Raw genomic sequence first — 15,293 nt, forward strand, 5'->3', positions numbered from 1 at the left:
TAATGGTTCAACTAATTTACATGGACTGCAGTCATGTGACAAGGGATTTTACTTTATTTTACCCAAAATCTTCGACCCAATTTGGAAGGCCAATCTTCCCCTGTTCGTCACTACACTGTAAAACTTGACAAGTTAAATAAATTTAAAAGATTTGAGGAAACCGACGGCCTTAAACCATTTAAGGTTAATACTTCAAACTAGTTTTAATGAGTGTGAATAATCATTGTTGTATAGTATTGAGTAAATCACGTGACTAACCATGTTCACAGTGTAATTGTTCGTTTATTTAAGTATTTATTGCTCTTACAGCCAACAACACAGAGGGCCAAGCAGTTATTCATGATATATGAGCTAAAAGTTTCCCTAAGGTAGCCAGTGGGGAATCACTGTTTATCTTTTTTCGTCCTGGCTTACTGGAACACTCAGGAGTCCTCAGTATAGTGCTGTCAGGCGACATTAGCCAATAACCGCTAGCCGTTAGCCACTTATGTTAATGCTCCAGTCTTAGTGCTTAAAAATTTTGGGAATCTAAGCTTACTGTAAATAAACAGAAGTGCTTTACTCACTGAAATAAACAGTTTTTAGGAGAGAAATCTGTGTAGATTAATATCCAGTGCTTGTTTAACTTTAAAAGAAAGTTTTTTTAATGACAGTTTTGTGATAAAGCTTAGCTTAGCTTTACTTAACTTAGTTAACTACCTCCTAAAACCACACAGTAGCGAGACCTGCTGAATTAGAAGTTCCTTAGTGTCTCTTTAAATGCGCCTTATAATCTGTAGCACCTTATAGTGCGAAAAAAAATACATTAATTTTTTTTTATTCTGTTATTTCTTGTTATTAAGTAATGATGCAAATCTATTTAACCTTTAACGTCTGTCAATCTCCACCTTTTCCCTCTGTGTGCTTTAAAAAGCATCACTAGCAGCAGGAGAGCAGGTTCATTTAGCTGTTGGAAGCTCAATCCTTGGAAAGTCAGCAGTAAACAGACACATGATTTCTGCCCCTGCACCCGTGGTGTTGATGTTTATCTGCTCAAAGAAAGAGTTATTAATAAAACCCTACAGCCTACAGTACAACACTTACACGACATGGAGGTACCTGCTTCTGTTTATATACATACACACAGGCTTACTGAGGCCAACTATCATCTAATACTTGCTGTCTTCTCCAGTACACACAGACAGTATACTTCACAATAATAGGTCAATGGTTGCCAGGTTTCCAGGTTGGTTGTTTTCAGCCTGGTTGGGAGGTGTGCAAAAAGGGGGAAAACATTATGTTTTGGACTTAAGTTTGCAAGAAAAAAACTAGACAATGATCAGGACAGGAGCATACTGCATTCTGGACAGATGAATCTTGAGTCTTGCTCAAGAGTATATATATATATATATATATATATATATATATATATATATATATATATATATATATATATATTTTTTTTTTTTTTTTTTTTTTTTTAACCCAACTCGGTTTTAAGACTTAAATGTTACATAGAGTAAATAAGTGAACATAACTTTAGTCAATTCTTTTTTTTACTTAAATTTACTTAATTTATTTTTGCTGATTTACTGAATTGAAGTTACTTAAATTTATCTGAAATTAAATTTACTTAAAAAAAAAAACAAATGCAGAAAGTAGCGAAACTTTTTTGATCAGTGTAATGCGTGTCTTTTTTGCTTCATTCTCTTAAAGTAGGGCGAAATAAACCTGTTTTTTATTATACTAAGCCAAAAGTTTAAACAAAAGGATTTCCTAATGGCTTCCATTTCCACACGACCAAAAAACACTCAAACGCAAGTCAAGTCGTAATTACGACCTTCAAACTCGTAAGTAGTATTTTCCGAGGAGGACTTGAAGGCAGCATCAGCGCAAGGTGGTCTCAGGATCAATAATCGGAAATTATGTTATTTACCTGAAAATTACACAGAGTAGCACATTCTATGGAACAAATGTCTACATTAACTAAAATGTATGAACTGTTCAGGGAATTTTTTTTGTTGTAAAAATACAGCCTCTATGCATTAAAGTTTTGTTTTGTTGACTTTAAACCATGTGCTTTTTGTTCATAGATTGTCATGGTGTGCACAGAATACAGACACTCGCAGATGCAGTAAAACGGGTTGTTTATTAAAATAGCAGGTAGAAAAAAGGGTAGTCGTACAAACAAAGTTAGAGCACCGGTAAACAGAAGCAACGTAGGGATAACCATACCATGAGTGAGATACAGTCCAGAGTTCAAACACAAGCAGGCCAACATCAGAGGTAATCCAAAATCAAAAAACGTGAAACAGTCCAGGTCATACACAAAAATATCCACAATCAGAGATAATCCAAAAATCGGCGTCGAGAAAAAACAAAACAAGGTCATACACGAAGATAACAGAGACAATAGAGAGTAACGCTTAGTAATGAGGAAAATCCAACAATACCCGGCACAGAAGTGTGTGAGAGGTGTCCTTAAATAGTGCCAGACTAATATTCGGGGCTTCCTGGTTGGAGCAGGTGAGGTGACGTGTGACTGGGTGTGTGCGTGTCAGCGGGTGGTGCGTTCTGGGTAATGTAGTTGTTAGACTGAGAACCTCTGTCAGAGCTGGGTGCGTGAGAAACAGAGGAGCTAACAGCACCAGATGTGACAGTACCTCCCCCCGAGGGAGTCGGAACGGGAACGGAACGAGGACGACCACGACGACGACCACCCGACGGACAGGGAGTACCGGCGGGAGGAACAGGAGTAGCCACAGAGGTGCCGGACAGGCGGGGGTTGCGGAGCTGGGAACCCCGATGAACCGGAACCGACGAGGAAAGTGAGCGCTTGGGACGCCCACGGGGTCTAGGAGCAGGTTTGCCCGGATGACTAGCATGAAATTCAGCCAAAAGAGCCGGATCCAGCACATCACTGGCAGCAACCCAAGAGCGCTCCTCGGGGCCGTAGCCCTCCCACTCAATGAGATACTGGAGCCCACCGCCGCGCCTGCGAGAATCCAGCACCTCTTTCACCGCGTAGGTGGATGAAGCCTCCCCCTCCACAGCCGCGGGCGGTACGTCATCCGGAAGACCCTCTGCGAGTGGACCTGGGACAAGAGGTTTCAGGAGAGATACATGGAATGAATTATGGACTCTATACTGGGCTGGAAGTTCAATCTTATAAGTAACTTCGTTAATTTGAGACAAAACCTTGAAAGGCCCAATATACTTAGGCAGAAGTTTCCTGCACTCCCCCTCAAACCTCAAGTCCCGGGTGGACAACCACACTCGATCCCCGGGTTGATACTGGGGGGTACTGCCTCGGTGTCTGTCGGACTGCTCCTTGTATTTGCGTAACGCCTCCGAAACCTGCTGGTGAGTTTCCTCCCACACCTGCTCGCTCCGCTTCATCCAGTCGTCCACCGCAGGAACCTCAGAGGACACGGCTGTCCACGGAGCTAACGGAGGTTGGTAACCCAGAACGCACTGAAACGGTGTGAGACCAGAAGTGGAGTTAGTGAGAGAATTCTGCGCAATCTCAGCCCATATAAGGAACTGAGACCAGTCAGAGGGGTGCTTATAACAGTACAGACGGAGAAACTTGCCTAATTCTTGATTAACACGTTCACATTGACCGTTACTAGTGGGATGGAACCCTGAGGTTAAACTAACATGAACACCCAAATGTTCAAAAAATGCTTTCCAAACCCTGGAAGTAAACTGAGGGCCCCGATCAGAGAGAATATCCTCTGGAATACCATAATGTCTAAACACGTGTGTGTAAATGGCTTGTGCAGTTTGAAGTGCAGTGGGCAGGGCAGAGAAAGGAATAAACTTAACCCCCCTGGAAAATCTATCCACAACAGTGAGTACTGTGGTGTAACCCTCGGAGACAGGTAAATCGGTGACGAAATCTACAGCTATGTGAGACCAGGGTCTTTCTGGTACAGGTAGAGGAACAAGCTTACCGGCTGGAAGGGTTTTTGGGGTTTTGCATTGAGCACAAACGGAACAGGAGGAGACGAAAGCGTGTATGTCAGCTCGCATGGTTTCCCACCAATAGCGAGCTGATACTAGCTGCAGAGTGCGCGTAACGCCGGGATGGCCCGAGGTGAGAGCAGAGTGAGCCCAGCTAATAAGACGATCTCTGAATTGTTCAGGAACGAAAGTTTTGTGAGAGGGACACCCCTCAGGAGGTGGTGAGTGCGCTACACTCTGTTGAATGAGATCATCTAATTCCCAGCGAATAGCTGCAATTTTGACGGCCGGAGGAAGAATGCGTTCAGGTTCGGAAGACTGAGATGCGCTATCCGGAGCAGTATAGACTCGGGATAGCGCGTCTGCCTTAGTGTTACGGTTGCCAGGGCGAAACGAAATAGAGAAATCGAATCTAGAGAAAAATAATGACCAACGAGCTTGGCGAGGATTAAGACGTTTGGCAGAGCGTAAATACTCGAGATTCTTGTGATCAGTGATAACAGTAAATGGGTGCGCGGCCCCCTCCAGCCAGTGACGCCATTCTTCGAGAGCCAGTTTGACAGCAAGAAGCTCTCTATCCCCTATGCCGTAGTTGCGCTCCGCAGGAGACATTTTTCGTGAAAAGAAGGCTATGGGATGCATTTTAGGCGGAAACCCACTACGCTGTGACAAAACAGCCCCTACCCCAGTATCAGAAGCGTCGACCTCGACAACGAACGGGAGTTCGGGCTTAGGGTGAGCTAGTATAGGCGCGGACACAAATGCAGCTTTAAGCTTATTAAAAGCTTGCTCAGCTTCGGGGGACCAATTCAGGATCTTAGTGGCTTTCTTGGTCAGAGCAGTAAGAGGGGCAGCTATACCACTGAAATTGCGGATAAATCGCCTATAGAAATTTGCGAAACCTAAAAAGCGCTGGAGATCCTTAATAGACTGCGGAACGGGCCAGTCAGTGACAGCTGAAACTTTGGTGTCGTCCATCAGGACGCCTTGGGAGCTAATAACATAGCCGAGAAAGGAGACTTGTTGACGGTGAAATTCGCATTTCTCTGCTTTGGCATAAAGGCTATTCTCCAGTAAGCGTTGGAGAACGGAACGTACGTGGATCACGTGAGACTCAAAATCAGCTGAATAAATCAGAATGTCGTCTATAAATAGGACGACGTATTTCCCAATCATATCCCTAAATATGTCATTCATGAATGACTGGAAGACTGCCGGGGCGTTAGCGAGACCGAAACTCATCACTAAATATTCGTAGTGCCCATTAGTAGTGGTAAAGGCAGTCTTCCACTCGTCACCCTCACGGATACGAATTAAATTATACGCGCTGCGTAAGTCTAATTTCGTAAAAAAGGAAGCTTCACGAAGTTGCTCGAGAGCGCTGGGTATGAGGGGTAACGGATACGCAAATTTCTTAGTTATGTCATTAAGCCCACGGTAGTCTATACAGGGTCTCAACCCCCCGTTTTTCTTCTTGACAAAGAAGAACCCTGAACCAACCGGAGATTTAGACGGGCGGATGAAACCCTGAGCGAGTGCCTCCTCAACATAGTCTGCCATAGCCTTCTCTTCATCGAGGGTGAGGGGATAGACTCTAGCTTTGGGCAGCGTAGCTCCCTCCACTAGATCTATAGCACAGTCATAAGGACGGTGTGGAGGCAATTTAGTGGCATTGGCTTTGCTAAAGACATCAAGAAAATCAGAGTATTCAGAGGGGATAACAGGAGTATCTACTGCGTCAGGACTTTCTACCGAGGTAGACTGTAAAGCTAACTCATTAAGAGCTAAACAATGTTCATAACAAGAGGGAGACCAAACCGTAATATCACCATCAGTCCAGGAAACCACAGGATCATGAAACTTGAGCCATGGCATGCCCAAAATCACCGGGTGTTCAGAGCAGGGAAGCACAAACAGGGGCAGTTCCTCGTGATGCAGAGCGCTGGCTTGAAGAGCGACGGGAAGTGTCTGACGAGTGATAGCCTTGGAGCGTACAGTTTTCCCATCCACCGCGTGAATAGAAATGGGACGGCGCAGGTCACGGGTAGGGATGCCATGTTCCTTGACCAGATCCCAACTGATGAAGTTCCCCTCCGACCCGGAATCTACAAGCGCTGGGACACAGAACATACCAGTGGGTGAAGAGATAATAACGGGTAACGTAAAACATTTAGCTTTGTGATTAGAGATAGAATTACGTACCACGTTAGCGCGTGGAGAGCCCCCCACGCGCTTTCCCAGGGCTGGAGCCTTCACGGATCGGGTCAGGAGACCACATGCAGCTTTGCGATGCCCAGCCTCTCCACAGTAGAGACAAAGATGGAACCGAATGCGGCGTTGGCGTTCCGCTGGAGATAATCTGGACTTTTGAACATCCATGGGTTCCACTGTGGAGTCTGATGAAGCGTGAGGTAGCTCTGCTGGAGTGGGTTGTACGTGGAGGTTGGTCTTGGTTTGGCGAGAGAGCAGCTGGTCTAACCGAATGGAGAGGGAAATCAGCTGATCCAAGGTAAGGGATTCATCCTTGCATGCTAACTCCTTCAAAACTTCAGGGTTAAGTCCATTCTTGAACACAGAGATGAGTGCAGCGTTGTTCCAGCCACTGCCAGCTGCCAGAGTGCGAAACTCCATGGCATATGAAGCAACAGTTTTTTGACCTTGTTTTAACGCCAGTAGAAGCTCTCCAGAGGATTGTCCGTAGCGTGAGTGATCAAAAACTGCTCGAAACAAAGTCAAAAACTCCGAATAGCTGGTTTCAGAAATGGTGTCCCAAACCGCCGTAGCCCAGTCGAGTGCTTTACCAGACAGCCTCGAAATAATAAAGCCGATCTTAGCTTTGTCTGAGGCGGGAGAAGCGTTACTAAAAAATACGGAGCATTGTAAGAGAAATCCGCTGCATTTCTCCGGGGAACCATCAAAATACTCCGGCTTGCACACCTGAAAGCCGGAGACAGGAGAGCTAATGGTGCTAGTGTTAGCTACAGGGCTAGCGTTAGCTACAGCTAAGCCCTTGAGGTGCTCGAGAATGCTAGAGAGCTGCTGCTGCTGGTTAGCTTGCTGGCTAGCTAACTCAGTAACAGCGTGGGTCACACCGGCGAGTGTTTGCTGGTGCTGACCGAGCAATCTGCCTTGATTAAACAACCCTGATCTTAGCATATCCGCATCTGCTGTCTGATCGAGAGAGGCCGGGTATTCTGTCATGGTGTGCACAGAATACAGACACTCGCAGATGCAGTAAAACGGGTTGTTTATTAAAATAGCAGGTAGAAAAAAGGGTAGTCGTACAAACAAAGTTAGAGCACCGGTAAACAGAAGCAACGTAGGGATAACCATACCATGAGTGAGATACAGTCCAGAGTTCAAACACAAGCAGGCCAACATCAGAGGTAATCCAAAATCAAAAAACGTGAAACAGTCCAGGTCATACACAAAAATATCCACAATCAGAGATAATCCAAAAATCGGCGTCGAGAAAAAACAAAACAAGGTCATACACGAAGATAACAGAGACAATAGAGAGTAACGCTTAGTAATGAGGAAAATCCAACAATACCCGGCACAGAAGTGTGTGAGAGGTGTCCTTAAATAGTGCCAGACTAATATTCGGGGCTTCCTGGTTGGAGCAGGTGAGGTGACGTGTGACTGGGTGTGTGCGTGTCAGCGGGTGGTGCGTTCTGGGTAATGTAGTTGTTAGACTGAGAACCTCTGTCAGAGCTGGGTGCGTGAGAAACAGAGGAGCTAACAGCACCAGATGTGACATAGATACATAACAGTCTGCCCTGGGCAGTGTCAGTGTGAGCAGGCCTGTCCTCAGCCTGGACTCTTCAGAAAATGCCAGATACACACAGAAATAGCACAGATAAATGACCAACATATGAGGCAGATGCTGGTTTGATGTCATTCATAATCAGTATTCAATATGAGAGTGTGGGTGACTGAATAAACCACACTTCTTCACATTCTGTTAGTTAGTCAGTGAAACAGTCTTCTACTGAGTCCAAGGACATGTTTACCCTCATCTACATTTGATGGGAAATTTAATTCAAGAGCATTTTGCAAGATTAACTTAATAAGAATAAACACAGTATTACCAACATACAGGAATGTTGATCTTCACTTTAAAGAAATATTGTACATTTAATACATCCTCTGATGTGGGGCTGTATTTTTGCCATGTCCAAAGAGCTGTCTGATTAAGTTGACAGTTTAATTGAATTCTATTTAAAAGGTTAAATAACCATCTTACTTTCTCTCTTAAATCAAAGAAAAACTGGAAGATGAGCTCCAGCACTGCTTATTATGCCCAACAGTGTGCAGATAAAAATCTGGTAATATGAATGAAGTGTTATTTGCCATTTAGTGTAAAAGTTAGATTTTGATAACCAATATGTAGTTGTGGTTGCAGTGCTTTGTTTGCAGGATATATGAGTATTTTGCAGATTGGGTGTGTGATTAAGTAATTAAGATAATTAAGATACTGGGATTGTGTTAAATATTTTGTTAAAATTAGCTTAGTTTTTAAAAGATTGTTTTATCAAACCCTGTTGTATAGCATGTAGAATGAAAAAAATCATGATTTCTGTTTAATCTGTAGTCTTGTTAATATAACAAACAGATATTTTTTTGGAAAGTTATGAGAAAAAAATCACAGTACTCTAATAATGGCCAGGGGAACAAAACCTGTTCTTTTTTTTCTCTCTCTATTTTCCACTGTAGCCACCTACTTTCTCTCTTAAATCAAAGAAAGACTGGGAGATGAGAGGCAGCACCAATATCCTCTGACATTTTTTTGTGAACGTTAAAACACAATTTCTGATTAACACAATACACAAAACCACACACCCAACCTGCAAAATACCTCATATATCCTGTAAAATGAAGTACTGCAACCAAAACCACATAAAGCATTTTTTTTTTTACCAACAACTGGAGATATGTGGTGTGCATTATTAGTATCATCATGACATTCTGGATCACTGACTACAATTTACTTTTTATTTTACTGCAATAGTGTATATTCTTGAAATATATATATATATATATATATATATATATATATATATATATATATATATATATATATATATATAAATTTTTTTTTTTTTTTTTTTTTAAATTCAGTGTCATATTTTGTAATATTGCCAAGAGTATATTTATCGTGTAAATACCATAAAATATCAAGATATCATTTAGGGTCATATCACCCAGTCCTAGTGTGTTAGCTATTGGAAAATACATTAAAGGCAATCAAATGTTCTCAGAAGAGAACAGAGCGAGGAAAACTAGCTGCACAGTCAACAAATCTATTAAGCAATATAATTCAGTTATATCAGTGCGTGCTGCGTTCACACTCGCTTTTATAAATCTGTATCATTTCAAACACAGTCCTAAACAGCCTTCCAATCAGCTGTGAGCTCACTTCCTCTGACATCACAGTTGTGGGGGATGGGCAGAGGGTTTGTTAAACTGCTTTTTTTGGGTTCTCCCGTCTCCCTGCGCTTTGCCTGGAATGCTTGACCAATCATTACAACAGATACCAAACACCAGCCAACTCAAACCTTCAATCCACAGCCCGAAAAAAGCTCCTCCTGTAGCTCAGCAGAGCAGATCCTCTAGCAGAGCTCTCTCGGTCTCTCTATCGGTCTCCATTCTCCTCTAGATTAAGGGGGAAGCAGTTCGAGTGGATAACCTACCTCTGAAGTGCATCAGGGCCACCGGCTGAAAAGGCCCGTTGGAATTAGGCGCGTCCACCACCATCCTGTTTCCTGCTTTATTGCATGTCAGCATGTATACTCGGCTGAGGGAAGGCAGTCCACTTAGGGCAGGGAATCAGCCTCCATTTTAGCACAAAAGCCAAGCAGAAAATGAAGCTCCCTGCTGCTGGAGGGAACTGGCTAGCCTGTGATGTCAGCAGGAAATGCGGAACCTATTGGTTCACTGCTGCTAGGAAGAATGGTGTCACCAGGATGCATGGTGAACTACAGCAGCATTGGCTGGAATAAATAGAGGAGGGTTTACAGACTCAGCAGCTCCTCCTCATTCACAGTTGTCAGGATCCAGCAGAAGGCAGAAGAAGCCTTCTGAGAATTTCAGGACTATTGTAACAAGATTGTGCTAAACTGTGGTGAACCTCAACTTCATCAAAGCCACACAAAAGATCATAGAGGATATTAATATTACTTTTTTTTATTCTCTGTTATTCTCTACAATATTAACTACTGCAGTTCACTGTAATTACATTGTAATCCAATTATTTTTTTTTAATAAAGAATTATTATTTGTGTAAAACTGATTAAAAATAATCAAATTAATATATTAATGCAAAAGAGTTCTGATAGATTAATCAGGATTAATCACACTTCTTTCTTTAATTAGACTAAGCTTTTGATAATGGGCACTTAAATGTGAAAAAAGGAATTTGTGTTAGAAAAAAACTTAGATTTGTATTACTGTTGCCAATTCCATAAAAAAAAGAAAAGATAATATTAATCACAATCTGATTTAATCTGTGATTTAATAATGGTAATGGTAGTTAACTGTTTTTTTTTTTGTTTGGTTTTTTTTGAAAAGGGACAGTGATAGTGTAGTAATGTAATAATGGTGTTGTGTGATTATTGTGATACACACCTGGCAGACTAGACTGTTTTAACACAGTAAACACTCAGGCTACAGGCTGATATACTCACCTCTGAACGCCAAAAGATGCTGCTCCAGCAGTGCTAGCCGGGTTTAGCAGCAGGCTACAGGTCGATAATATCTCTGAACGACAAAAGAGCTAGCGCTTAGCACTGTTAGCGGCTAATACTAATACTGCTGTAGAACTAAACTGAAACTCCTGTATAACGCTGTACTTCATTGGAGTGGCTTTACTTAAAAAAACAACAAATATTAGTATTTTCCTTAAAATTTAATGTTTTATGGCTATTTTCTTCATAATGAACATTTAAGAAAAATCGCTAGTGGTTCGTCTCAGGAGTTGCTAGCTAGCTAACTTAAATGGTGCAACAAATGGCAGAATTAAGCTACATTTAAGGTGGAATGGAAAAATAAAATAAATGAATCGCTAATTTCAGCTCCCCATCACAGAGGAATTAAGTTTAGCTGACACTTTTATTCAAAGTGACTTACAATGTTGATTCTATTACAGATTTTGGCCAATGTAGTGTTAGGAGTCTTGCTTAAGGAATCTTATTGGTGTAGTGCAGCATAGCCCCCAGCCTCCCACACGATGTGGTAGCACATTAGCAGGTAATGGTGTTATTCACTGCACCACTAAAGGCTGATTAGGGCTGAAATACTCCTGACCATCATTATAATGGCTTTACTACTGAACATTTTTTCCACTTGTTTTGATATCTATTTTCTTTTCTATGGTTTTGGAGCTTGACACAAATAATTATTATTATTTTGTTGTTGTGAACACAATACTTTATACCAAAGACCAGTCTTATTTATATGCTGATTATAGAATGTCGTAAACTGTTGAAAATGATAAACTGTTTCTTGAAATATTTTTGTGGACACCCCTTCTAAATAATGCACTTGCCCCCTATTCTGACACAGCTGTGCAAAAGCACATCATTGACACTATGTCTAATGCCAGCTATGGGCTATAGAGGGAGGCATTGAGCTGTGGATCAGTGTAATTCTGGGTTTTCTGGGATGATAGTGCTCCATACAATACTGTTGGGATGAAATGGGGGGTTGAAGAAAAGGTGGATGCAATTATTTGCAAATCTTTTTTTATGGAAAAAATAAAGTGATTTCTGTTGAATGAAAAGCATGAATTAAAAAAGGAATTACTCAGTTTAATTCAAGTTAATTTTTATAGCGTGTTTACGATAAATGTTGTCACAAAGCAGCTTTACAGACACACAAGTCCAAGCCTCTTATGAGTAAGCACCACACTAATAGTGGTGGCAACAGTGGCAAGGAAAACTCCCTCACCCTAAGAGGTAAAAATCTTGTTAGAAACTAGAACTCGGTAAGAGGAACCCATTCTCCTTTGGTCGACCCGGACAGCAAAAACTGTTTATGACTGTAACAATATAATAGAACCTCTGGCTAATGTAAAAACCCTAAGGGCCCTATTTAAGCAATCTATAAGCGAGCCACCAACCATCGGCTGCTTGATTTAGGCTGTGTCAGCATGTCTTTGTTATCGTGAGGACGCAAAAAATACACCTTGTGCAGTTTGAAACATGCAAAAGGCATGAACTAATTCTCTTAATCATGAGTGTGTTTTGTGCATAACATGAAATAAACCAATCATCCCATTAAAAGCCAAGTGCACTCTGTTTTTGGTGATTTGCTATCTTAATAGCAGAGAAAACTAACCAGCGTGTTTACACTGTAAATGTGCGTGAGCAGGTAATACGCGGGAACATTAATGTTATTTTATTGTATATTCTGTTTAATTTTTTTTGCAAACGTTGTGTTTGCACAAGGCGGTGCAGTGTGTGTGTGTTTGTGTAAAGAGCGGCGGTGTACACGCCCAGAGCGTGGACGAAGGGCACAGCACACCTGCATAGCCAAGGTAGGAATGGAAGTCTGATGGTTGACTGTTGTCAGGGTTTTAATCAGTCAGTGGTGCACCAGTGTTTCTGCTGCCAAGATAGCAATACACCAGAAATTTACTCACCTCACTTCTAGACAAACACTCCCATCACCATAAATATATGCGTTACCTCCATAGCTATTTAAACGACACAGGGCCCTGAATGTTGCTCTCTGTAAAATTGGGAAGACTTAGAGACAGAAAAGCATAAATTAACCTCAATGGGCAATTAACAGCAATGTGGCTACTGCCTGCAACATGAAAGTACTACAATGCAACAGTAATTTGTATATTTTGAATTTTGTTGTGACACAATCACATTATATAAACGTTACAGGAAAAAACAGGAAGGAAATAAGTGGGGAGTAGGTGGGATTAAGAGGAGCGAGCAGCATTTCACTATGGACTTTTTTACCAGTGTTTTTTGTTTTATTGTATGTGGTTACTTTGCATTGGGTGTATGAACTCTGATGACCTCTGTCAAGGTGGACTAGTGCTGGCTGGACGTGGTGCTTCATAAGTGCCGTCGTGCTAATTAGGTTGGTGAACTCACTCACCTTATTGAGTGCTCTCTCTCTCTCTCTCTCACGCTCACGTGCTATCTCTCTCTGACTCTCTCTCTCTCGTGACACTTCCTGTGCTGTGTAAATCTGGGTATCGGATGTTGGTATCGGAGTACTAGTTAATAGGCGTGGCATCAGGCCGATACCTGATACCAGTATCGGTATTCATGCATCTCCACTTTGGATGTCCCACTGTTTACAGTAAATAACATCATCGAAAGCTTCAGAGAATCTGGAGAAATCACTGTGTACAAGGGACAAAATCAACTGTCAATTTTGGATGCTGGTGATCTTCGGGCCCTCAGTTGGCACTGCATTAAAAACAGGCATGATTCTACAATGAAACATGGGCTTAACACTTCTGGAAATCATTTTCTGTTTACCATGCAATCCATGAATGGAAGTTAAAGCTGTATTATAAAGAAGAAAAAAAGAAGCCATACGTCAACACTATTGAACCCAATACACAGTAACTTTATCTGGGCCAAAACTCAAGCGAGGCAAAATAGAAAACTGTTCTGAACTATTGAGCTTTGGGGCTGTTTTTTATTCATAACACTTATTCTTATGGCCTTTTGTTTTCTTGCCCCAACTTGTGGAGATGCATTTTTAAATAAGAAATTAAAAAAATAAAATAAATCAAGAATCGGATTTGTGTTCTACATCCTATTGTAAATAAAATATGGGTGTACGAGATTTTAAATCACTGCATTCCTTTATTTATGTAGATTTTCCTTTAAAATAGTGTTAATGTTTTTTTGGAGATGGAGTTATACTTTATTAATCATTTTAATAATAATAGTTTTCTTTACATGTGTTATTAAATTCCCTGTACTGTGGTTGATTTGCTCCCCCCAGTATTCAATCATGGCTGTGGCCTTGTTTAACAACAGCACTCCTTCATACAAATGGGGCACGCGTTGTTTTCCAGTCGAGATTGGGGATAGTATATCATCAAGATTGAGTGCAAACATTTGCAGGCGTCCGCTGCGGCATGAATTATGCATCGTCCTATCTCCTGAATGTTAAAAGGATGCGGATCCATGTGGGCCATCAATTCTTAATCCTAAGCCTATTTGGTACACTGACCATGGTACAATGAGTTGTGAGTCCCCCTCAGTTTGTTAAGCATTTTAAAATTTAAAGTGTATGTTCGATAAATTAATTTGAAGAAACCTGATGATTTCGTCTTCAAAGTAGCATCAACTGTTTAATCAAGTGATGGTCAAATTTGGCCTTTACATGAAGTGCATTCACTTGCACTAATGGGAAATCTCAGAGTTTACATAAGTCAGGGAATAATCAAACTTTTGCTTTGCAGCCAGCCAATAAACATGCTGCATAAGATATAAAGACGTAAAACCCCAAATCTAGCTTTGAGAAACAAAAATCTGATGCCTGCAGTCTAAATATCACTAAATGTATACTTTAAAGACAGTTTGTGTCATGTCCTGTCTGTTCTCTTGTCTGTATGTTCTCATGTGACCCGGCTCCTCTGTGTTTCATTCCCAGTGTTTTTCCACTCACCTGTGTTCATTTGTAGCTCCGCCCCTTCGTCCCAGGTGTTTCCTGTTTCCTGTGTGTGTGCACCTCTATTTAAGGTCCGTGTTCCATTTCCCCGGTGTCGATCCTTGTATGTTTATCATCTGTCAGTGCTCTATGTGTTCCCCAGTTTCCTCAGTCCTGTTTTCAGTTTATTCCCGGTGTATTTTGTATTTGTTTTCTTTAATAAATCCCTTTTTTGTTTGCATTTGCGTCCACCTCTGCGTCCTCCCTGCACCCGCACCTGACAGTTTGACTAATTTAAAGAAAAGTTTTGCATAATATCAGTTTCAGTGTTTGCTGAGGCATCCTCTGACCAAGCAAAACCCAATCAGATTAAGACTGCACTTAGTAAAAGCATGTTACATGCTTCCTCCTACCCTCCATTCTCATTTTACTGGGATGTGTAGTGTGACCCAGATGCTAGTTTTGATTGTTGACAGTGGCTTCCTTGAAATACTAGTCATTTGACCCTTAGAACAGTGTACATCAATAGACATTATGAGCACTATTTTAGCGATCTATAGGAGATATCAGTATGTCTATGGTATCATGAGGACACAAAAAAAATACACCCTAAATATATACAGTGATATGAAAAAATTTGAGCACTCCTGATATTTTTTATGATTTTCCTTTCAGTTGAATATATCATATAGCAGAGGAACACAGTGATGTTTGAGAAG

At 41.4% G+C, this 15,293-nt stretch overlaps 1 protein-coding gene across 3 annotated transcripts in view; it reads right to left on the reverse strand.

The window, feature by feature from the left end:
• Positions 1-15,293, reverse strand: part of ppp2r5ca (protein phosphatase 2, regulatory subunit B', gamma a) — a 36,358-nt gene that overhangs the window by 19,943 nt on the left and 1,122 nt on the right. Inside the window, exon 1 of one of the 3 annotated variants that reach the window (XM_007258897.4) lies at positions 9,639-9,868. The exons of 1 other annotated variant lie outside the window; for it this stretch is intronic. In XM_007258897.4, the coding sequence (XP_007258959.2) occupies positions 9,639-9,732 (94 nt within the window). In that variant the 5' untranslated portion in view covers positions 9,733-9,868. Of the gene's footprint in view, positions 1-9,638; positions 9,869-15,293 lie in introns of those variants that run through there. One more of the 3 variants, XM_007258899.4, reaches the window with a different exon arrangement.

This window comes from Astyanax mexicanus, chromosome 14 (genome assembly GCF_023375975.1).
Source record: "Astyanax mexicanus isolate ESR-SI-001 chromosome 14, AstMex3_surface, whole genome shotgun sequence".
Classification (NCBI taxonomy): domain Eukaryota; kingdom Metazoa; phylum Chordata; class Actinopteri; order Characiformes; family Acestrorhamphidae; genus Astyanax; species Astyanax mexicanus.